General features: G+C 42.2%; 1 protein-coding gene across 1 annotated transcript in view; it reads left to right on the forward strand.

The window, feature by feature from the left end:
- The window catches only part of DOCK1 (dedicator of cytokinesis 1), a 340,787-nt gene that overhangs the window by 301,817 nt on the left and 15,686 nt on the right, over nt 1-23,284 (forward strand). Inside the window, exons 47-50 of the mRNA XM_054382721.1 lie at nt 2,154-2,291; nt 5,151-5,296; nt 11,212-11,410; nt 18,435-18,588. Coding sequence (XP_054238696.1) covers nt 2,154-2,291; nt 5,151-5,296; nt 11,212-11,410; nt 18,435-18,588 — 637 coding nt within the window. The remainder of the gene's footprint in view (nt 1-2,153; nt 2,292-5,150; nt 5,297-11,211; nt 11,411-18,434; nt 18,589-23,284) is intronic.

Consider the following 23,284-nt stretch of genomic DNA (forward strand, 5'->3'; position numbering starts at 1 on the left):
TCCAGTAAAAAACTTCTGTCATTACTCTTCTCTTCGTAGTCTTTTAGGAGAAGAAACTGTGTCCATTTCAATAGTGCCAAATCACAGAGAATCATCTTGATAAGATTTCTTGAGTTTATTCATCTGTAATTCATCTGTGTATTTATTATTCTCCTTACCTATAAGCTACTCCTTCTGATTGCTTCTCAGTCTTACTAGAAAAATCTGGGTTTAATCAGTGTTATGATTTAATTATGAATTATTAAGAAGAAGCCTCTTAGCTTGATTGCTGCAGAGAATATCTAAGGTAGAATCAGAGCACTGTGTGGGCTGAAACGGACCTGGAAGAGGAAATATTTTTCCTTAGCTGGAGGTAGAAAGCTCTAATGGTATGTCTGGATAGCTGTGGGAATGAAAATGTCTCTCTTAAAACATTTTAAAAGGTCAGCTACACCTCCACACTATGAACTAATTATATAATCCTGTGTTGGCATGGATATTTTGTGACAGAAGCCTTGAAGATAAATGATTATTTTCAGTTAGAAAAGAGAATCAATTTAATTTTTTTTCCTCTCTCGCTTCTGTTTTGTTCCCAAAGAAAGTAAAATCACTTTTCTAAGGAGAAAAGTGTCGTATATATAAACCCATATATTTTATTAATAAATATTGCTCTGCAGTAAATACATGTCCAAGGATGTAGCTCATTTGCAGTTTTAGAAGCAGCATGTATTAATGAAAACATACAGATATTTTCACCTTCAAGGTTTTGTTCTCGTGAAACTGAGAGAGGGCTGGGATTAATAACCCAGTGTGAGAGTCATCATTCATTGGTTTGCCATTTTAAAGTAAAATGTGTATGGAGCCTGTGAATATAATACTGAATCGTGGAATGGTTTCGGTCGGAAGAGACCTTAAATACCATTTAGTTTCAAACCCCTTGCCATGGGTAGGGACACCTCATACTAGGCCAGGTTGCTCAAGGACCCCTCCACCCTGGCTTTGAACATTTCCAGGGTTGGATCCTCCACACCTTCTCTGGACAAGCTGTTCCAGTGCCACACCACCCTCATCATAGGGAAGGATTTCCTCCTAATATCTAATCTAAATAAAGCTTCTTCCAGTTTGAAGCCATTACCCTTTGTCCTGTAACTACCAGCCCTAATAAAAAGTCCCTCCCCATCTCTCCTGTGGACCCTTTCAAATACTAAGATAGGCTGCTTCAAGATCTCCCTTGCAGTCTTCCCTTCTCCAGTCTGAACAACCCCAGCTCTCTCAGCCTATCTTCATAGAAGAGGTGCTACAGCTCTTGGATCATCTTTGTGCCCTCCTCTGGACCCACTCTAGCAGTTCCATGTCCTTCTTGTCTTGGGGGCTCCAAAGCTGGACAGAGTGCTCTAGGTGGAGTCCCAAGAAAGCACAGTGGTAGGCAGAAATGTCGTATCATGTCACATCACATCATATATCATACCCTGGAGATGTTTAAGAAGAGTGTGGATGTGGTGCTTCAGGATATAGTTTAGTGGTCATGGTAACTGGCTTATGGGTGGACTCGATGATCTTAAAGGTCTTTTCCAACCTTTGTGAGTCTATGATAACATCCTATGATCATCAAGCATCATGTCACATCGTAGTATTCACAAGAATATTTGTGCTGATAAATTCGTCTCTGCCTCCCACGTGTGATTACTGGGCAGAACTCTGGGAGTATTAGTTGTAAAGGACTTTGGTTAACAAAGAAAAAATCCTGTGTAACACATTTTTAGATCCACATTTACTATGTTATGCTTCAAGTACAATGAACGATGATGATTGTGATCATGATGATAATAATTATGATTATTTAATAATAATAGTTGTTATCATTAATATTACTCTATAAAATCCTTCACTCCTCTTGCATCATATGTGGGAGTCTTAGAATCACAAAACCATAGAATTGTTTTGATTGGAAAAGATCTCTAAAACTAAGTCCAACCATCAACCTAAGACCAGCATGGTCATTAAACCACATCCTGAAGTGCCGTATCCACATGTTTCTTGAGCACCTCCTGGGGTGGCAGCTCCACTGCCTCACTGGACAGCCTGTTCCAATGTCTGAGTAACCTTTTCCAGTGCCCTAACCCTTCACTGAGGAAGGACAGGGCAAGCTGAAGCCGCTTAACTCTGCATTCCAGATCCCGTTCCTGGCAGAAGGCATCCGGATCCATGGGGAGAAGGTGACAGAGGCCCTGCGGCCGTTCCATGAGCGGATGGAAGCTTGCTTCAGGCAGCTGAAGGACAAAGTGGAAAAGCAGTATGGGGCCCGTGCTGTTGTAAGTTACCTGCTAACTTTATATTTCATAAATGTGGGGGATTTCTTTCAATTACTGTGTTTCTCTATTATAATTCCCACTGATTTAAACAAGCAGTGGTAATGGAGCATCACCTGGCTGTTCTCAGTGGTCATCTAATTATTAAATACAGAGCAGATACTGTGAGAGAAGTTCAGAAAAACTTGGTGCTTCCATTCTAGCATGGAAACAGTTTCTCAGTAGCCTGAGTCTCTTCTTTGAAAATCAAAATAATTCCATTTTTAAGGAATTGAGTTTAAAATTGCCACTAGAATGATTCTTCTAGAGCTGAATGACACCTGTCTGTGGATTTAATTCCTTTTGAGATGTGAGAGCAGTGCTGCTTTATGGTAGTGTGTAATCTCACATACCCTGGCACTACCCTAAATGTAGGCAATAAATAGGTGGCTGCTACTTGATGAGATTTACTACTGCTGGAGTTGCTCCTTTTGTCATTCTAACAAACTTTTTCAGTTGTGCTTCTTGCACAGCCAAGAATTTGGTGACTTACAGTCACAGAATCATAGAATGGTTTTGGTTGGAAGGGACCTCTTAAGGTCATCTAGTCCAACCCCCATGTAGTCGGCAGGGATATCTGCAAGTAGATCAGGTTGCTCAGAGCCCCAAACAACTTGGCCTTGTATGTTTCTGGGGATGGAGTATCTACCACCTCTCTGGAAAATCTTATGACAGTGTTTCACAACCCTCAGTGTAAAAAAATTACTTCATTGTATCCGGTCTGAATCTCCTTCTTTTAGCAACCATGATATGCCTGAACTGCCTTAAACCAGCACATTTCTTCATCCAGATCTGATTATGGTCACTAGTGGGTGTATTCCACTGAGATTATGGGTGTTATGTCAATCACATCAATGTAAACAGGGTTGACTTTAAAGATCATCTTGTTCCAGGTCCCCCTGGCATTGGCAGAGACACCTTCTGCTAGACCAGGTGGCTTAAGGCCTCATCCAACCTGGTCGTGGATACCTCCAGCAAGGGGGTGCTCAACACCTCAGCAGAATAGTAATTGCCAGTGCAGTATCCTGTTGTATTTCATGACAGACTTTCCTTCAGAGATTTATATTCGCTTTTTCTCTACAGCAATGACAGCAATGGGGACACAGATCTTACACCTTTAGGGTGTCCTTCGGAGTGGTGTTTCATTTGTAGTCCTTCGAATCCCATCTTGCTAATATATTTAGGAAGGGAGAAGTTCAAATAGTAATTTACTCCCAAGGAGAACAGGAATAATTGACATTAATGATACTTGCATGTCAGTCACTTCAATAATATACACTGACATCATCAGGGAGCTGACTGGAAAGTCATACTCAGGTGGTGCTATCTTTCTAATTTCCATCTCCCTACCAGTAAGAGTTGTCAGGATTGATGGAGTTTTATCACTTCTGCCTTCCATGTACAAGGCCAATTTACCAGTAGTTGACAGAGTGGAAAATATACCTGTAATTAAACAGCGTAAGATTCTTATTTGTTGACTGAAAGAGTTCAATTATTTTATGCATATATCAGTTATTAATGACTAACAAAGCTTGTAGAAATATTCATCAGGCTGAAATTGTAAGAAACTATAAAAAACATTTTTCATATATTTTTTTCTTAACCTAGATATCACTCTGTATAGTAGCTCTGTTGAGATAAAGTGGAATTTTTCTTTTTGTCCTTCTTTTTGCTTCTTTCTTTTTCTCTTCTTTTTTCTTTCTTTTTTTATCTGTTTCTTCTTCCTCCTCTCTTTTCCCCGTTTTTCTCTTTTTCTCTTTTCTCTCTTTTTTCTCCCTTTTTCTCTCTTTTTTCTTTTTCTCTCTTTTCCTTTTTTCTCTTTCTCTTTTTCTCTCTTTCTCTCTTTTTTTTGCTTTGTTTTGGTTTTTTAATCAAAACTTCATCTTATGTAAATATACTCATAGAGCAGTCATCCAGAGATGGATCTTTAAAAAATATTCATAGAAAGCTCCCAAATGTAAAAAAAAAAGCAACACAGTGTGTGAGGAGGGAATTATTCAAGTAAGTTTCAAATTATATATGTGACTGACATGACCTAAATATTTCTTCTAGTTATTAAGTAGATTTCTCCTAGAATTTATTTCTCTGTTGTCAAACACAATGTATAATTAAATACAAAACTTTTAATGGATAAAACCCCACTGAACCTTTTTCACATTACATTTGATAACCAGATCACAGAATCACAGAATGATTTGAATTGGAAGGAACCTTAAAGATCATCTTCTTCTAACTCCCGTGTCATGAAGAGGGACACAGGATCACAGGATGTTAGGGCTTGGAAGAGACCTCTGAAGATCATCAAGTACAACCCCCCTGCCAGGACTATAGAATCTAGCACAGGTTGCATAGGAATGCATCCAGATGAGACTTGAAAGTCTCCAGAGGAGGAGACCTCACAAGCCCTCTTGGGGGAGCCTGTTCCAGTGCTCTGTGACCCTCACAGTAAAGAAGTTCCTCCTCATGCTGAGGTGGAACCTTCTGTACTGTAGTTTATATCCATTGCCCTTTGAACTATCACAGGGTGCAAGTGAGCAGAGCCTGTCCCCTCCCTCTTGACACCCAGCCCTCAGATATTTATAAACATTTATTAAATCCCCTCTCAATCTTCTCCTCTCCAGACTAACCAGCCCCAGGTCTCTCAGCCTCTCCTCCTTAGGGCACGTGCTCCAGTCCCTTCATCACCCTGGTAGCTCTCCATTGGACTCTCTTGAGTAGACCCTTCCAGTAGATCAGGTTGCTCAAAGTGCCGTCCAGTCCGACCTCAACAGATGTCAGCTCTGTTGTGATTTAAGAGCTCAGATGTTGTATTTTGCATGGCAGATTTCCAGCCTGGATGACAGGCGAGGCAGTCGGCCGCGGTCGATGGTGAGATCCTTCACGATGCCGTCATCGTCCAGACCCCTCTCCGTCGCGTCGGTGTCTTCTATCTCCTCTGACAGCACACCCTCTCGACCGGGCTCCGACGGGTGCGTACCACACGGTCATTCTGTAAGGCGTGGTGTGGGCTTTGAGGAGTGTCACCACCTCACTCCAGATACCAGTCATAGAATTGGCTTAGTCATAGAATTGGTTTAGTTGGAAGAGACCTGTAAGGTCATGAAGTGAAACCATTAAGCCGGCACTGCCAGGTCACCGCTACACCTCAGCACCACATCTACACTGAAAAGCTGTGGAGGGGTGGAGACTCCTCCACAGTCCTGGGAAGCCTGTTCCAGGGCTTGACAACCATTTTGGGGAAGAAATTTTTCCTAATATCCAACCTAAACTTCCCTGGCACAACTTGAGGCCATTTCCTCTTGTACTATTATTTGTTAGTTGGGGAAAGAGACTGAGCTCACCTTATGGCAACCTCTTTTCATGTTGTTGTAAAGAGCAAGAAGGTCTCTCCTCAGCCTCCTTTTCTCCGGACTGAATAATCCCAGTTCCTTCAGACACTTCTCACCAGACCTGTTCTCTAAACCCTTCACCAGCTTTGTTGCCCTTTTCTGGATATGCTCCAGCCCCTCAATGTCCTTCCTGTAGTGAGAGGCCCAAAACTGAACACAGTATTTGAGATGCAGTCTCACTAGTGCCACTGACCTGGCCTGCTGACCACACTGTTGCTGATCCCAAGCCAGGATTCTGTTGGCCTTCTTAGCCACCTGGGCACACGGTGGCTCATGTTCAGCCTGCTCTTGACCAGCACTCCCACTCCCAGGTCCTTTTCCACCAGGCAGTTTCCAGCTGCTCTTCCCCAAGCCTGCAGCATTCATGGGATTATTGTGACTAAAGTGCAGGACCTGGCACTTGGCCTTCTTGAACTTCATCCCACTTGCCTCAGCCCATCAATCCAACCTGTCTGGGTCCCTCTCTAGAGCCTTCCTACCCTCCAGCAGATCAACACTCCTGCCCAGTTTAGTTTTGTTTGCACACCTATTGAGAGTGCACTCAATTCCCTTGTCCCAATCATTGATAAAAGGAGAAGCGTGCTGTCAGGGTGGTACTCCTTCTGATCCTCCTGTGTGGCAGCATGAGTATTTCTTTTGATCTCATAAGGAGACCTTTTCTCAGTGTATTTCCTTCTAGGTTTGGTTTATTGTAATACCCCACAGACACTAATGTGACCCAATGCTGTGAGTAACTGTTGTGGGGTGGGAATGGAGTTTTTCAGTGACTGCCTAATATTGGCTAAAAAAGCCTCAGTCTGCGTAGACATCCATTTCAAGATATGTTCCTTTGTCCAACAAAGTTAACCAAAACCCCAAGCATTCAAACAAAAAAACCAAAATGCACAGGAGACAAATTATCCCCTTTTAAAGTATTGCAAGTATTAATAGGTCAGAAGTGATCTTTTGCAAAGTCACTGGTGAAATGTCACAATAAACAGGTGGAGTTTGGGAGCAGGGATGGATTAGCTAACTGCTCAGTCATTTCTTCTCATGTTTGCTGCCAGAGGAAAAGCTGCTTATGGCAAGATTGTACTTCAAGGCTTATCAAGATATTTCACATGAGAACTGGGAATTCTGTTGATAAGCCCTGTCTCACAGTTGCATCCCTCAAAAGAACAAAATAATCTGTTTTCTTTCTGGGCTTTCCATGCAGCCTCAGAAATCCCTTCTCCCTCTTTCTCCCCCCAGGCATTCCCATAATCCAGAAACTCAATATTTGACCAAGGAGTCAGTTTTGTAAAGCCTCCTGAAGGGCTGCCAACTTACAGAGATGTGCTAGAAACATCTGTGTCCCTTCAGAGGGAGTTAGTACCTGACTAGAGAGTAAAAGCCTCAAGTAAAATTAAATACAGGACCAACATGATACTTACCTTGATTACAAACAGTTTATTTACCCACTGGGAAGAGGAGCAAACAAAGTGCAGCTCAGCTCTCATTACGTTACCCTCTGTAACATTTACGTGGTGAGTCATGTTGATACAAATGTAGGACAGCAGAGATGATAATGTGCTTTGACTAATTCATCCACAAAAGTTGTCTTGCTGGAACTCAGGGATAGCTACCTAACTCTGATAGGTTAGTGAGAAATTTTAGTTTATCTCATAAGAAAAGTACTGATTTTTTTTTTCTGGACTTCCTCTAGCTCTTTCTCTTTTTCCAATCAAAATCATGATCTCTATTTTTCTTTCTCCTTTGGATGATGTTTTCTTAACTTTTAGATCTCCATCCCAGCTTTATTGTAGAAAGTGTCAATTAGCAGGTTTGGAGGATCTCATGAGTCTACTCAATTTATATAAGTATATTTTAAGTATATTTAAAAAAAAAAAAGCCAACCTCACAAAGATCTTAGAATCACAGAAACATTTGGGTTGAAATTGACTTTTAAGGTCATCAAGTCCAGCTGTTAACCCAGCAATTCCAGGTCACTGCTAAACTATGTCCCTCAGCACCACATCTACACAGCTTTGAAACCTCTCCAGGGATAGTGACTCCACCATTGTCCTGGGCAGCCTGTTCCATGACTTGACACTCTTTTTGGGAAAGAAGTTTTTCCTGATGCCCAACCTAAACTTCTCTGGTACAACTGAGGCTGTTTCCTCTTGTCTTGTCACTTGGGAGAAGAGATGGAGCCCCACCTCCTCTCCCAGTCTCCTTTCAGGTAGTTGTAGATAGTGATAATAGTCATGGTGCAGCTCAATTCCTGCTCCATGGCAATACAGCTGTAATAGAATCATAGAATGGTTTAGGTTGGAAGGGACCTTAAAGATCATCTAGTTCCAACCCCCCTGCCATGGGCAGGGACACCTTCCACTAGACCAAGTTACTCAAGGCCCTGTCCAACCTGTCTGTGAACACCTCCAGTGAAGGGGCATCCACAACTTCTCTGGGCAACCTGTTCCAGTGTCTCACCACACTCACTGTAAAGAATTTCTTCCTAATATCCAGTCTAAATTTACCCTTCTCAAGCTTCAATCCTTTTTCCTTTATCTTATCACTACAAGCCCTTGTAAAAAGTCCCTCCCCAGCTTTCTTGTAGATCCCTTTCAGGTACTGGAAGTACATATGAGGAAAATAAAATGAACAAGTGTCATCAGTGAGAAAACTTGAAAAAAATGCTCATTTGCTTGATCGATGGAGCAGGAGAGGAAATATAATCACGTATGAATAATAAAAGACCTCAAAACTTCAAAGTTCTGGAAAAATCATGTGGATGGTTGTCACTACTAATCTGGAAGAAGTTCCCCCATGTACCTGCCATGGTTGAATTGATTGATGGTCAGTTATCCTCTCCTGCTTTGCATTCCCCCCGCCCCCATATGTTAATTCTGAGATTGGAAGTGAAGCTAAGAAAAACAATTAAAAAAAAGGAGCTGACAAACTGTCTTGCCCAGAGCCCCCAACTTATGTTTTGTGCCATCTCTATCTTCTCCTGCTCTGGAGCTTTTAAACAGTAAAATATCAAAGCAGGCGTTGACAGAGTATGTGTTTTACAACTCCCAGCTCTATGTATAAATAAAACTCTGACTTTAAAACAGGACCTTGGGTTTATTCACTGGTTAAGAGAAGACTTAGAAGTACAAATCTGAGCACTTCCAGGCAGTGGTTGGAAGTAGGGAAGTCCCAGTGTACTGGTTTGATTTGCCATCTGTGGAAAGCCCTGATGTACTTCAAGCAGGAGCATGGTGTGCCAGCCCATTTTATCATGGATACATCTCCTACAAATAATTAATAGCACTAATAATAGTAATGCCTGGAAGGGAAGCAATTAATCAGTGTCTGAAGAATGGCAATTCCTCTTGTAAACTTGCAATCAGCCTCGAGGTGGTTGTCACTGCCCTCCAGCTTGGCAGAAGCAGCTAAAATACGGAATTCAGGTGTGGGGAGAGCTCTCTTCTGCTCCAGGCCAGTGTTTTGCTAGCTTCAGTGTGAAAACTTCTTCTTTCTCTCTAATCTAAATCTCCCTCTTTTAGCTTAAACTCATCACTCCTTGTCCTGCCACAACAGGCTCTGCTTAAAAGTCTGTCCCTGGCTTTCTGATCAGCTCCTTTAAGCACTGAAAGACCACCAGAAGGTCTCCCTGGGGCCTTCTCTTCTCCAGGCTGAACAACTCCAGCTTTCAGCTTGTCCTGACAGCAGGGGGCATCCAGTCCTCCTATCATTGTTTCAACCCCCTCTGTTCCCACTCCAACAAGTCCATGTCTCTCCTGTGCTGGAGGATGTAGGAGATTGTCCAGAGTCAGGACACGGACTCAATATGAGTTAAAGTCCTGCTCAGCCAGAGTCAAGACACAGACCCCAATATGAGTTCAGAATCTTGCTCATTTATTATTATAAGAACAGGCTTTTGTAGCATGATGTGCTGTCCACACGGGTAACATTAACCTGCAATTGGCTGACATACATTGTTCAGGCACCCGTTACTGGACGCTGATTGGAATATGGTATCGGCGAGGTTTTTCTGCCTTGCAGTTCCAACACCTGGCTTCATCTCCTGTTTACTGCTCTGCCAAGCTTTCTCTTATCAGCCTCTCAAGGACATGTCAGCCTGTTTATAGTTAGTTTGGCTTGGATTGTGCGGCTCATGGCCTTTTATGTTCTGGCCATTTCTCTACAGGAGGACTCCAGAGCTGGCCCTAGCATTGCAGAGGGGAGGAATCTCCTTCCTCCGCCTGCTGCCCACATTGCTGGGGATCAACCCAGGAGATGGTTGGCTTCTGGGCTGTGAGTTCACGTTGCCAGCTCATGTCCAGTTTTTCATCCAACAGCACCCAGCATTCCTTCTCTGTGAAGCTATTCTCTATCCCTTCATCCCTCAGCCTGGGTTGATAGCAGGGGTGTCCCAACTCAGATGCAGGACCTTGCACTTCACCTTGTTGAATATCAGCTGCAGAATTGTTTCTCAACTGTTATTCCTTCTCTGGAAATTGAATACATCCTCTTTCTCCAGAAAAACAAACAAACACACCAAAAAAACCAACCAAAACTCCATGAGCAATTAGTGACTTGGCTATTCCTTAAAGCAATCCTGAAAGCCACTGATAGATGTAGGGCTACAAAGATGATCTGAGGGCTGGAGCACCTCTCCTGTGAAGACAGGCTGAAAGAATTGGGGCTGTTCAGCCTGGAGAAGAGAAGGCTCTGAGAAGACCTTATAGCTACATTTCAGTATCCAAAGGGGACCTACAGGAAGGCTGGGGAAGGACAGTTTGAATGGCCTTGTGGTGGTAGGATGAGGGGCGCAGTGGTTTGAAACTACAGCAGGGTAGATTTCAGTTGGATATAAGGAGTAAATTCTTCACAATGATAGTGTGAAATACTGGAACAGGTTGCCCAGGGGTGTGGTGAAGGCCCCATCCATGGAGACATGCAAGGTCAAACTCGATGGGGCCATAGTGACCTAATCTAATTGAAGACTGCAGGAGGGTTGGACAAGATAACCTTCAGGGGTCCCTTCCAACCTGATGCATTCTGTGATTCTGTGATGTATGGAGTGCCTCCAAGGTGCAAGGGGAGCAGGGGTTGACATTTCTTTAGTGCAGTGTACAATTACCTGCTCTTGCATAGTGCTGGTTCCCACTGGAGTTTCCAGCTGTTGTCTGCTGGCACACCTGCCATGGTGCCAGAGCAGATAGAGGGGGAGTGCTTCTTCAGAAACTCATTTTTATGTAAACCACATCCAGTGAAACTCAGCAGTTTGTGTAGCTGTAAACCAGTGAATTTACTACAGAGGAGGAAAATAGGCAGTCCTGCTTCTTCAGTGGTTCAGCAGTAAATTTTACTGTGAGACAATTATGATTGTTACCACCTTCTGCCCCCTCCTCTTCTCTCTAATGAGTTTTCCTGGATTAGCAAAGCATCGTTAACTCAGGTGAGGCTTTGGGATACACGTAAATGAAAATTAGGTGCTTTGAAAATAGTCTTTTATTGATCTAAGCAACAATAATTTTCTTTAGGTTTGTGCTGGAGCCCCTCCTGCCAAAAAAGATGCATTCGAGGTCTCAAGATAAATTGGACAAGGATGACCTAGATAAAGATAAGAAAGAAAAGAAGAAGGAGAAAAGGAACAGCAAGCATCAAGAGATATTTGATAAAGAATTTAAGTCTACTGATATTTCTCTGCAGCAGTCTGAAGCAGTGATCCTTTCAGAAACGGTAACATGATTAGCAAGCAGTGCTTTATCTAATTCTGAGCAGTGTTCTTTCTCTTCTTTTAAAGGAAAAAAGGACATTTTTACCATTTGGTTTGGTTTTTAGACCAAAAATAACTCCTAAGGGAATATGCTATGGTGTTAATATATGTGATAATGAATAAAAAAATACACATCTTATTTACAGTGTAAAAAAAAAAAAACAACAACAGCAACAAAGTAAGTGTCATGGTATTTCAGATGAAAGTCTTAACCAAAAGCTATATATGACTATGTGATAAAAGGAACAGATGGTCTATCCTAAGGAAAATAAATGCTACCATTTTAGCAGCCTTTTGAATTTAAGGCTCCCAATAGATAGTGATGGGGTTTCTCATATTTCAGCTGACTACTGCAAGGTACTTTCTGGTGGAAATGCTCAAAGGTTGTTTCGTGCATGGCAGTTAGGTACTCTTGAAAGGCTATTTTGAGCAGAAAATTGTAAGTGGTTCCACTGGTGGCTGGGTGTAAGAGTATTAACTACATGGCAATATCTCTCTTAAGCCCTCTCTTCTGGGTGTATATTTAATTCACTGAAACTGTCCTAAAGGCTTAAGCAACTTGAGAAGTTTGAGCTCTGAAATTCAAAGCAAGACCATTTTAAGCTGGAGCAGGGAGTACATGACCTAACTGTAACCCCCAAATCTCTGCCTGAGCACCTGTTTCCAGGCCAAGAGTTTAAAACTTGCCCTCCAGAAAAAAATGAAGTGTTCTCTTAAGGGTTTACTCTACAAGTAGTTGTAGAGCCAGCTTTTAACTCAGCAGAATCTTTCATTGGTGTCTGAGTCATTTACATTGGACTTTGTGAAGAGATTTCTCTCTGACTTGGGATGACTGGGTCCTTTAAGTGTTTCTGTTTGGTGTTTGTAGTGGAATATTACTTTAGATGTTCAGCCACAACTCCTCTGTTTTCTGGATATTCTCCCCCTTTCCCATCCTGAGATGAGCTAATGTCTCATATGTCTTCTGACATCTCAGAAGTTCACAGCTGTTTTATCTGATGTGGCCATAGATCCACTATTGCTGAGAAAAGAAACTCAGAAAAAATCCTTTTTGTGCATCTCAGGTTCTTCACACAAACTCCTCTGAAGTCAGTAAGTTTCTCCATTGCCATCAGTAAATTTTCTATCAGCCCTGGTTTGTTTACTGGAGATTCCTCCTGTCACAGCCAGGCAGTGTTATCACAGAATGTAGGAAGTTGGAGAGGACCAACGGGCATCATCCAGTCTAACCCCTCCTGTTAAAGCAGAATTACCCGCAGCAGGTTGCCCAGGATCACAATGTCAGGTGGGTTTGGAATCTCTCCAGAGAAGGAGATGCCACAAACTCTGGGCAGCCTGCTCCAGGGCTCCAACATCCTTACAGCAAAGAAGTTTCTCCTCATGTCCAGATGGAACCCTCTGGATTCCTCTTTGTGCTCATTGCCCCTTGTCCTGTCACTGGGCACCACTAGAAAGAGCCTGGCTCCATCCTCTTGCCTTTCACCCTTGAGCTCTTGCTGAGCATTGAGAAGATCCCTTCTCAGTCTGTTCTTCTACAGGCTAAACAGCCCCAGGTTATCAGACAGAAAATACATCTTGCATAGATTTCCATATGTTTCATCTCTTTTGATGGAATGCATTCAGCTCACTGCAGCAGTCATATTTTGACTAAGCCTGGACACTGTGATGACAAGACTTGCATTCACATCTCCCAGATCTCCAAATGGACTAACAGAACATTTGAGGAAGCATTAGAAGAGCATTAGCCACAGAAGAAGATTGTCTTTCTGAGCAGCTCAGTCAGTTGGACTTATACAAATCAATGAGACCAAATGGGAGATGCCCAAGGAGCTGATTGATGTCACTGCAAGGCCACTGTCATTCCTGAGGGGTTTTGGACTATGGAGAAGACTGAATGGCAAAATGCAAATGCTGGCTGGAATGGAAGACATGATAACCCCCAAAGGCATACTCCCATTTGTCATGTGAATAACAAAAATGAGCAAAACCAAACATGGTTTAACTCACGTTTTCTACTCTTCCCAGTCAGGAGCTTTCAGTGCATTACTGGTGTGACTAATATTCCCCTGGTTATAGAGAGGGAGGAAAAATAAATGTCAGAATTAGTTACTTACAGTTACTCTGAGCTTCTTGAAATGCAGAGATCAATAATATGAAGTGGAGTTTACTGGTGAAATAAAAACTCCCCCTTTTCAGTGTCTGCAGCCTACTTGATGTGCTCCAAAATGACCACGTCAATTTTTAATGCTTGCTGTTAGTGTGGTTCACTTCCTCTTCCAGATGAAACAGAGGAAACACTTTTGAGATTAGTTTGCAAGAGTGGCTGTAAAATTCCCACTGCTGTCTTCAGGAACTTCACGCAGATATTGTCAAGGAGCTTAAAGATAAAAATCTGTCTTCTCTTAAAATTTTTGTACTCTGGAGACATATGTCCCCTATTAATGGTATAAAAGGGAAATCATTATCTTTTGTGGGTAAGAATTGAGCTTTTCCATTGTTCTACTTTTGTGGGATGCACTCTGTGCAAGTTCCCATTTTTAGGTTGAAATTGCTCCCAAAGCACTGCTACTGCTGTGTTTTATGAAGAAAAAGGCATTTTGATTTATCTGGCATTAGGAGCTTGGAAGCAGCAATTTTGCAGGCTTTAAACAAAAAAAAAAAAAAAAAGAGGATGCAATGGAGGTGGAAAAATTAAGATTGGGATTTTTTCAAAAAAAAAAAAAAAAAGGATCCAGATCTGACTAGAAATGGAAATTAAAGATTTAAACAGATTTTAAATTGATATTTTTATAGAATCACAGAATGGCTTAGGTTGGAATGGACCTTTAAGATCATCTCCTCCAACCCCCTGCCATAGGCAGAGATGCCTCGCAACTAGATTTGGCTACTCAAAGCTTCATCCAGCCTGGCCTGGAGCAACCCCAGGGAGGAGCCATCCACAACCTCCCTGGGCAACCTATTTCAAAGTCCCACCACTCTTGTACTGAAGAACCTCTTCCTAATTTTAGTAATAAACTAGTGTTAATAAGTAGAGTTTGTGTTACAGTTACTGAATTCCTTCTGCTGAGAATATCAGAACTCATTTGTACCATCAGTAATTCAGTAACAACATTTAGAATCATAGAATATTTAAGGTTGGAAAAGAACTCTAAGATCAAGTCCAACCATCAACCCAGCACCACCGTGCCCACTAACCCACGTGCTGAAGTGCCCTGTGTGCTCATTTTTGATTACCTCCAGGGAGGGTGAACTTTCTAATGGATTCTTAGTTCTGTCTTCTAGAATTAGGGGTTTTACAGAATAAGACCTGCTTTTCTTTAGTATGTTGACAATTGATAAGTACCTTCAAGAAAACAGATGAAAGAAGTACAGCCTGCTTGCATTTGTCAACACCAGATGGATCAAGGCCTTCTTTCCTCTTCATGAGGCAGAGGAGGACATTCTGTCCTCACAGCAGAGGGGTTCAAGCCCTCTGATCATCTCTGTGGCCCTCCTCTGGCCCCACTACAACAGGTCCATGCCTCTCCGGTGCTGAGGACTCCAGAGCTGGCCCCAGCACTGCAAGTGGGGTCTCAGCAGAGCAGAGGCAGAGTTTCCTCCCTCAGCCTGCTGGCCAACAATAACTTTATGTTTTGTTCTGTTCTGGATCTTGTGTTAATTCCTACTAATTGGTTTCTGCAATGTAATTGCAAGCGTGATACCAAATCTAATCTTTGAGGTGCAGCAGGTGTCTCAGACAGTGGTAATTCCCATCTCTACAGAGCTTCTGCATCATCTCTGCTCAGAGATGATGTCATCAACTGAAATGAGTGTTCCCATCACTGTGATGGACTTTCTTATACAGGAACTGCTGGGTTTTTTTCTCCCAGTCAAATGAATTGTCATGGCAGAATGGGGAAAGATATGTAAAGAGCAGTCTGAGAGGGAATCGTCTTAATGCTGATCACTATCTAAAGGGTGGAGGTCAAGAGGATGGGGCTGGGCTCTTTTCAGGGGTACCCAGTGATAGGACAAGGGGCAGCAGGCTCAAACTGGAACCCAGGAGGTTGCATCTGAAGAACTTTGCTGTCGGTGTGGCAGGGCACTGGAGCAGGGTGCCCAGAAAGGTTGTGGAGTATCCTCTGGAGACTTTCAAAATTCACCTGGGCATTGCTATCCTGTGCAGCCTGTTCTGGGTGACCCTGCTTTAGCAGGTGGCTTAGACTAGTTGATCTCCAGAGGTCCCTTCCAACCCCCACATTCTGTGATACTAACTGCAGAATTATTTTACAATTTCTTTAGAAAGGAGCATTCAGAAGTTGTTTTGTCTTGTTGCATGGCTTAAATGCTGCCTTCCCAATTTCACTGTACTCATAATGAATTTATTGACTGATCAAAACCCAAGCCCTAATTACAGAGCTCTTGTACTTACTATGATCTTATCAGAAGACAAATGAAGCACTTTGCTGTGCAAAAATTATCAGTAATAGTTTCCTAGAGATTTTTATCTTCTTTCAAGTATCCCATAAACTTATTTAACATAAATTCTCGTTGTTAGTTGTTTGATTCCATGAGCTGATAGCAAACCTAACACTGAATGCAGGTAGTTAACAGACCACTCGAACGCTTGTGTTGGAAATCAGAAGAACAGGCTGTACAGTTTATTGATTTAGTGGTGTGTAACATCACTCACTATTGATCTTGCTTTCGTTAAACTACCAAAAAAAAATTAGCAATGGGTTCATTATGGCTTAGCAATCTCCAAAGACTTCATATTCCCTAGCAGAATTACAATTTATGTGAAGCTGCAAGAGAAGGACCAAGCCTGTCAATCACAGCAGTCGTTAACATTTATTTGAGATAAGTAGCGACAGACCAGGTTAAATTGGGAACTTAGAATCATAGCATCAACCAGGTTGGAAGAGGCCTCCAAGATCATCCAGTCCAACCTATCACCCAGCCCTATCCAATCAACTAGACCATGGCACCAAGTGCCTCATCCAGTCTTCTCTTGAGCATCTCCAGGGACGGCGACTCCACCACCTCCCTGGGCAGCCCATTCCAATGTGCGATCACTCTCTCTGTGAAGAACTTCCTCCTAATATCCAGCCTAGACCTCCCCGGCACAACTTGAGACTGTGTCCTCTTGTTCTGCTGCTGGTTGCCTGGGAGAAGAGACCAACCCCTACCTGGCTACAACGTCCCTTCAGGTAGTTGTAGACAGCATTGAGGTCACCCCTGAGCCTCCTCTTCTCCAGGCTAAACACCCCCAGCTCCCTCAGCCTCTCCTCATAGGGTTTGTGTTCCAGGCCCCTCACCAGCTTCATCGCCCTTCTCTGGACACATTCCAGTACCTCAACATCTCTTGAATTGAGGAGTCCAGAACTGGGCACAGTACTCAAGGTGTGGCCTGACCAGTGCTGAGTACTTGATTCTAGTTGTTGGATTTTCTCTTGATTATGGCATTGCAGCTTTCCAAATCAATTTGTTTTCCTTACTTCCTCTTCTGTAATTATATACCTCCAATAAAGTGATTGCTTTGCTTATCCATCCTACTAAAAAATGATCTTGAAAGAAGAAACCTTTGGAGTCTTTAGGCCTTGAATTTTAGTATCAGAAAATCCTGAGAGGTCTTGAGGTTGTGATGAACCTGCAAAAAAAATTTTGACACACTTTATGGTCATTCATTTGTTGTAGAAGGGTGTCAGAGACACAGCCTTTTATGCAAAGCCTTTTATGGTTTGTTTTCTGAGAGCAAAAGGAAGCACTTGTACCTCACTGTAGGTTTCTCCTTCACAACACACTTTTTAAAAGGAGGTTGTGAAATGAGAGAGTTCTTCAAAACAGCCTGAATTGCTGCTGGCATTTTTTCTGTTTTGTCCTAATGCAGCACCTTGCATGTAATTCCCTTCTTAACTTCAGGCTGCTGCTCTGTTTTCTGTGATCTCCTGGAAATAAACACTTCCCCGCGATTACTGGAAATCCAGGGGCTGGTGGCTGGGTAACGAAGATTGGAGCTCAGAATTGCACTCAGTGGAAGGAATCACCTTAACAAAGCGTCAGTTGCTCATCAGATTAGAACAATCATTTACGAGTTTCTGATGGAAACTTTCAATGGACGCTGAAGCATCCAGGGCAAAACAGTAGAATGAGTCATTAAGGTTGGAAAAGACCTTTAAGATCATTGAGTCTAACTGTTAACACCACCAAACCCTGTCCCAACGTACCATGTCCACACATTTTTTGAACACCTCCAAGGTGTTCCCAGTGCCTGACCACTCTTTCAGTGAAGATATTTTTCCTCATATCCAATCTAAACCTCCCCTATCGCAACTCGAGGCCATTTTCTGTTGTTCTACCACTTGCTACCTGGGAGAAGAGACCAACCTCCACCTCACTATAACCTCCTCTCAGTGAGTTGAGAGAGCAGGAAGGTGTCCCCTCAACCTTCTTTTCCCCAGGCTAAACAACCCAAGTTCCCTCAGCTGCTCCTCATAAGCCTTGTTCTCTAGACTCTTCACCAGCTTTTGTTGCCCTTCTCTGGAAATGAGGATGTTTCAGTGAATTAAATACAAGCAGAAGCAGACACCATCAGGAGTTTCTGGACAGGTGATGGCTTCCTCAGAAGAGTGTTTGACCATGCAAACAATTAAAGAAATAAATTGTAAAAGACAAGTGGAGCCATGGGAGAAGGAAGAGCACACATTGAATGCTGTATAATCTCATGTAAGGATGTAGACCTCCTTAGCTGTTATATTAAGCAAGTGTTTGGGGAACTGGCTCATTGCTTCAGAAAAACCAGGGGAAGCTGTGTGCCTTGAGTCTGACTGTGATTGCTGGGGAGAAGGGAAAAACATTTGGAGCTGTCACAGATTGCATTAAATCTGAAGAACTGTGTGTTATCATTGCCTACTGCAAGGTGGCGGGAGAAATACAGCATCCCCAAGGTCTCTCACTCTGTACCAAAATGCATTCCTTTGCTGTGTCACTGGTTTTCTCTCCATGTAGATCAGCCCACTACGACCACAGAGACCAAAAAGCCAAGTCATAAATGTTATGTCGAGTGAAAGACGTTTCTCCGTCTCTCCATCGCCGCCCAGCTCCCAAATGACGCCGCCCCCAATAACTCCTCGGACAAAACTTTCTTTCAGCATGCAGTCCAGTAAGTCTTCAATTTTATCTACAATTTCTTTGCCTCGCAAATGCTAGACAAAAGACTCCTGTCATAGAATTGTAGAATGGCTTAGCTTGGAAGGGACCTTAGAGATTATCTACTCTAACCTCTATACCATGGGCAGGGACACCTCTCAACTCGATCTGGTTGCTCAAGGCTTCGTCCAACCTGGCCTTGAACACCTCCAGGGAGGGGGCATCCTGAGCAACCCATTCCAGAGTCTCACCACCCTCATAATGAAGAACTTCTTCCTAGGATCTAGTCTAAACCTACTCTCCCTCAGTTAAAAACCATCTCCCTTGTCCTATCACTAGACACACTTATGAAAACTCCCTCTCCAGCCTTCCTTCAGGTTTCCTTCAGGTATTGGAAGGCAGCTGTAAGGTCTCCCTGGAGTCTTCTTTAGGCTGAAGTTCCCTCAGCCTATCCTCATAGCAGAGGTACTGCACCCCATAAATCATCTTTGTGGCTGTCTAGTATTTGTTTTGTGGTGTTTGTGGTCTACCTACACCCTGATTTGACTTCTTACAGTTACTCAATCCCATTTCCATGAGATTCCCTGCAGGAACAAGACCCTACCTCTTAACATCATGCTCCATACATTTGTCAGCAAAAATTCTTTCAATATTTTACAAATCAAGCAAAGTTGTCTCATTGGAAAAGTTTCCTTTTTAAGTAATCATTAACAATTACTTAGGTATAGAGTAGCTGTCAAAAATTAGTGTTGTACTTGATTGTGTATTGGATTTAGGGTATTGTAAAGCATAAAGGCTGAAAAAAGCAATCTTCTAATGTAATTGTACCTTGAAAGAACTTTTGTTTTCTATGTAGTGAGTACAAGCCAGAAGGGAGAAAAAATAAGTCAGTCTTTTTGATGTATTTTGTTTGACATTGACATCTCTCCTTGAGTAAAATATAATCTGTTTCAGTCTTCAGGAAACCCTGTTGCAAAACTGGCTGTAATACAGCAGCTATTTCTTTTACAGTACTGTTACCCCAAAATTCAGAGTTTTCAGTTGTCAGCATGTGACCAGAAAAAACCCAAAAGGGCTTTTTGATACATGTACCCAAATGCTGGCACAACAATCAAGAGTTCAATGGGTTTCCTCAGCCTGGAGAAGAGAAGGCTTCAGGGAGACCTTCTGGTGGCTTTCCAGTACTTACAGGGGCTGACAAGAAAGCTGGGAACAGACTTCACAACAGGGCCTGGTGTGATAGGACCAGGGGTAATTGTTTTAAAGGAGAAGAGGGAGATACAGACTAGAGAGAAGGAAGAAACACTTTGCGATGAAGGTGGTAAAATGCTGGCACAGGTTCTGCAGAGAGGTGGTAGATGCCCCATCCCTGGAACCATTCCAGACTGGGTTGGATGAGACTCTGAGCAACCTGCTCTAGTTGAATATGTCCCTGCTGACTGCAGTAGGGTTGGTTGGACTAGATTATCTTTAAAGGTCCCTTCCCACCCAAGGCAGTCTGTGATTCTGCTCTATGATTCTGTTAGTCCAGAGGAGTATAGGTGATCAGCTTTAAAAAAATCTCATTTGACAAGGTCACTGTTTTAATTGCTTTTTTGATACCTTTTCCTCTAAATAGTGGAAAGTTCTGGAAAATTTTTATTGTCAAGTGCAGGTATATGTGCTGTGAGCAGGAATGCGTTTATTCTACAAACCTGTAGCCACAGAATTGTCTTCTCCAAGACATGTGGCTTTGTTTTAATGATTTGCAGTTGTTGGTTGCAAACATGTGGAAGGGGACAAGCAAGTGCAAATCAGTGCAGCGTTTCCTTTGCGAAGTCAAACAAGTATTTTGAAAACTGTGAAGTCTCTCCTTTCTTTAGAGTTTTGCTAGCCAAGAACTACCAGTATGTTAAAAAATGGAAAAACAGGGAAGAAGAGTATATATAGTCCTGCTAAAAATGCTCTTTGAATTGGATTGTTTCATCCCATGTACATTTTATTAACACAAATTTGATCTCTTTTATTAAGAATTGTCTTGAGCTATTAGGTTTTTCTGAAAATATTTATGTGCTGGAGATTTATGGGGACTGTGAACAATAGGTTCAGCTTATTGCAGACCCATGGGGCACGTGAGGAATTGTAGAGATAAAAAGTGTGAGGAATTCCAAGAATGAAGAAGTGACTTCAATGCAGAAATTGGTTAAAAGCAGCTAATGGGTTGCTAAGCAATAGTGCTTGCTTGTTAGCTGGCAGTTTAGGAGAATGGAGTGTAAAATTTGGTCATTAGATTATGAATAATAAAAAAAAAATTATCTAATTCATCTCCTGCAGCTCCAGATATCCTCTGCAGCACACATCCAGTAAGGAATAAATATTCAGACCATCCTAGTCTGATAAAACACCTTGAATAATGATAGCAAACCAGAAATGCTGAGCAATTATTTGTATAGTGACTGACTTAGTGAGGTATACTTTAGCTGAACTGAGCAGGAGAAAAGTAATAGGTCTGTAGCAAATAGATCTTCTTGAAGTACAACTGAAAATGACTGAAGTTTGTATTGTAAATCTCTTTCTGCAGTAGGTAGATGACTCCTGGATGTCGTTAAGCTTAGCAAGAGATTAGCTAATCAAGGCAAATAATTCTTTTTATTATAGAATTTTGTTGTTCTACTAAATAGTTGGCCAAACTGAATGCAGATATGTTGCCCCCTCTCTGGAAGCGTTCAGCACCAGGCTGCATGAGACCTTGAGAATCCTGGTCTAGTGCGAGGTGTCCCTGCCCATGGCAGGTCCCTTCCAACCCAAACCATTCTATGATTGTGTAAATGATGCAATGTTCATGTGGATGAAAGTATTCTGTCTGCATTCACAGGGAGTTATTGCTGTCTTGCCAGAGGATGAGTTTGTGAAGGTGCCCTGTACAGGTTGTATGAACACAGTGGGAGCTGCAGAAAATTAAGAGCTCTAACAGCAGCTGGGGAATGGAGGGAAAGGGACAGAAGCAGAGCAGGACATGGTTTAGCACCCGACATGGTAGTTAGATAATGGTTGGACTCAATGATCTCCAAGGCCTTCTCCAACCACGATTCTATGATTCTGTGACACGGTTGCAAAAAAATTGGTGACTCTCCAGGTTGTTCAGAGGATTGCAGATGTTAGAGTTGCTTCCACACCTTGTTTCTCTGCAGCTCTAGTGAAAACATTGCTCACTGGCCTGTCTATGAGTCCTGCAGATGTCAACCTTAAAGAAACAAAGGGTTTGTGTAACTCAGCATTTGTCTTAGAATGATAGAATCATTTTGGTTGGAAAAGACCTTTCAGACCATCAAGTCCAACCATTAATAAAGCACTACCAAGTCACCACTAAATCATGTTCCTCAGCACCACATCTTTTAAATATTTCCAGGGATGGTGAGTCCACCACTTCCCTGGGCAGCCTGTTCCAGAACTTGACAGCCCTTTCCATGAAGAAATTTTTCCTAATACCCAACCTAACCCTCACCTGGCACAATTTGAGGACATTTTCTCTTGTCCTATTGCTTCTTGGTAGCATCTGTTAGGCTACATGTCATGGCTCAGATGAAATTTAGCAGATACTGTAATGTCATGTAAGATACAAAGATTAAGTGTTCAGGGCAATTTAAATTCACATTAGCTTTGGATAATTGTGTCTTGTTATGCCCCTGTACAGTTTTCACTCAAGAAATGTGTACAGTGAGACCTAAAACCATGGATTTCCAGTTATATGTTTACTGACATGAGGTTAGAAGAAGTAGATTTGATAGAGACGTTTGAAGGAAAGTATTAGAAATGCTTGGGGAATGGAGAAACCACATATGTGTACAAAAGGAAGGAGAAGTGGAAAAAGCTATGAGAAATCCAGGTCCTGGAGGGCAGACACCACTTTTCAGTCTGATGTAGAGGAAGCCACTGAAATTTTGAAGTCCCAGGATGGGAAATATTCTTCCTGGCGCAGTTGGAAGTTCAACTGAAAGGATGAAAATTAAAATTACAATTTTCAGTGACAAATCAATACAGGGACCTTCCAGTTAAATTGTGTTAGTGAGAGGCCATTCCAGAGCAAAATAACAAGACACTTTTTGTAAGATATTGATAAGAACCTTGCAATAATAACATCACAGTATCACAGTATATCAGAGGTTGGAAGGGACCTCAAGATCATCAGGTCCAACCCCCTGCCAGGGCAGGATCACTTAGGGTAGTCTGCTTAACACCTGTTTAAACAAGTCCTCCTCTTGGTTCACAAATCAGCAAGTAAAATAAAAACACCTTTTTCATTTTTTTAATTTCCTGAATGAAAACGCTTCCCTAATTGATCAAAAATAAATTAAGTTTCTTATCTCATAATGCTCAGAGTGGCTTTTGCCTGTTTTAAAACGACTGAAATTACCCCAAAATGCACCGTGGGTGGATTTTTACACAAAAACTGATGTAGCACCCAGGCCTCAGGAAACTTTATGGTCCCACAGGCTATTTGCCTTTGCAGCACGTACCTGCTAGGATTTAGCTGTGAAGCAAAGGGACCTTTCTACCCAGCAAACCATAATAATAAATGGTTTGTACTTCCTCTTGCATGATTTTATTTACTCAACAACTAATGGCTGCTCATTAATTGTAGTTACCTGGAGTTTGGAAGTTTTTGAGAGAGAGATGTTATTAATTATAGGCTTTTGTTTGTGCATTTTATTAACCAGAAGCTTTTATTT

The sequence above is a fragment of the Indicator indicator genome, chromosome 7 (genome assembly GCF_027791375.1).
Source record: "Indicator indicator isolate 239-I01 chromosome 7, UM_Iind_1.1, whole genome shotgun sequence".
Taxonomy (NCBI): Eukaryota; Metazoa; Chordata; class Aves; order Piciformes; family Indicatoridae; genus Indicator; species Indicator indicator.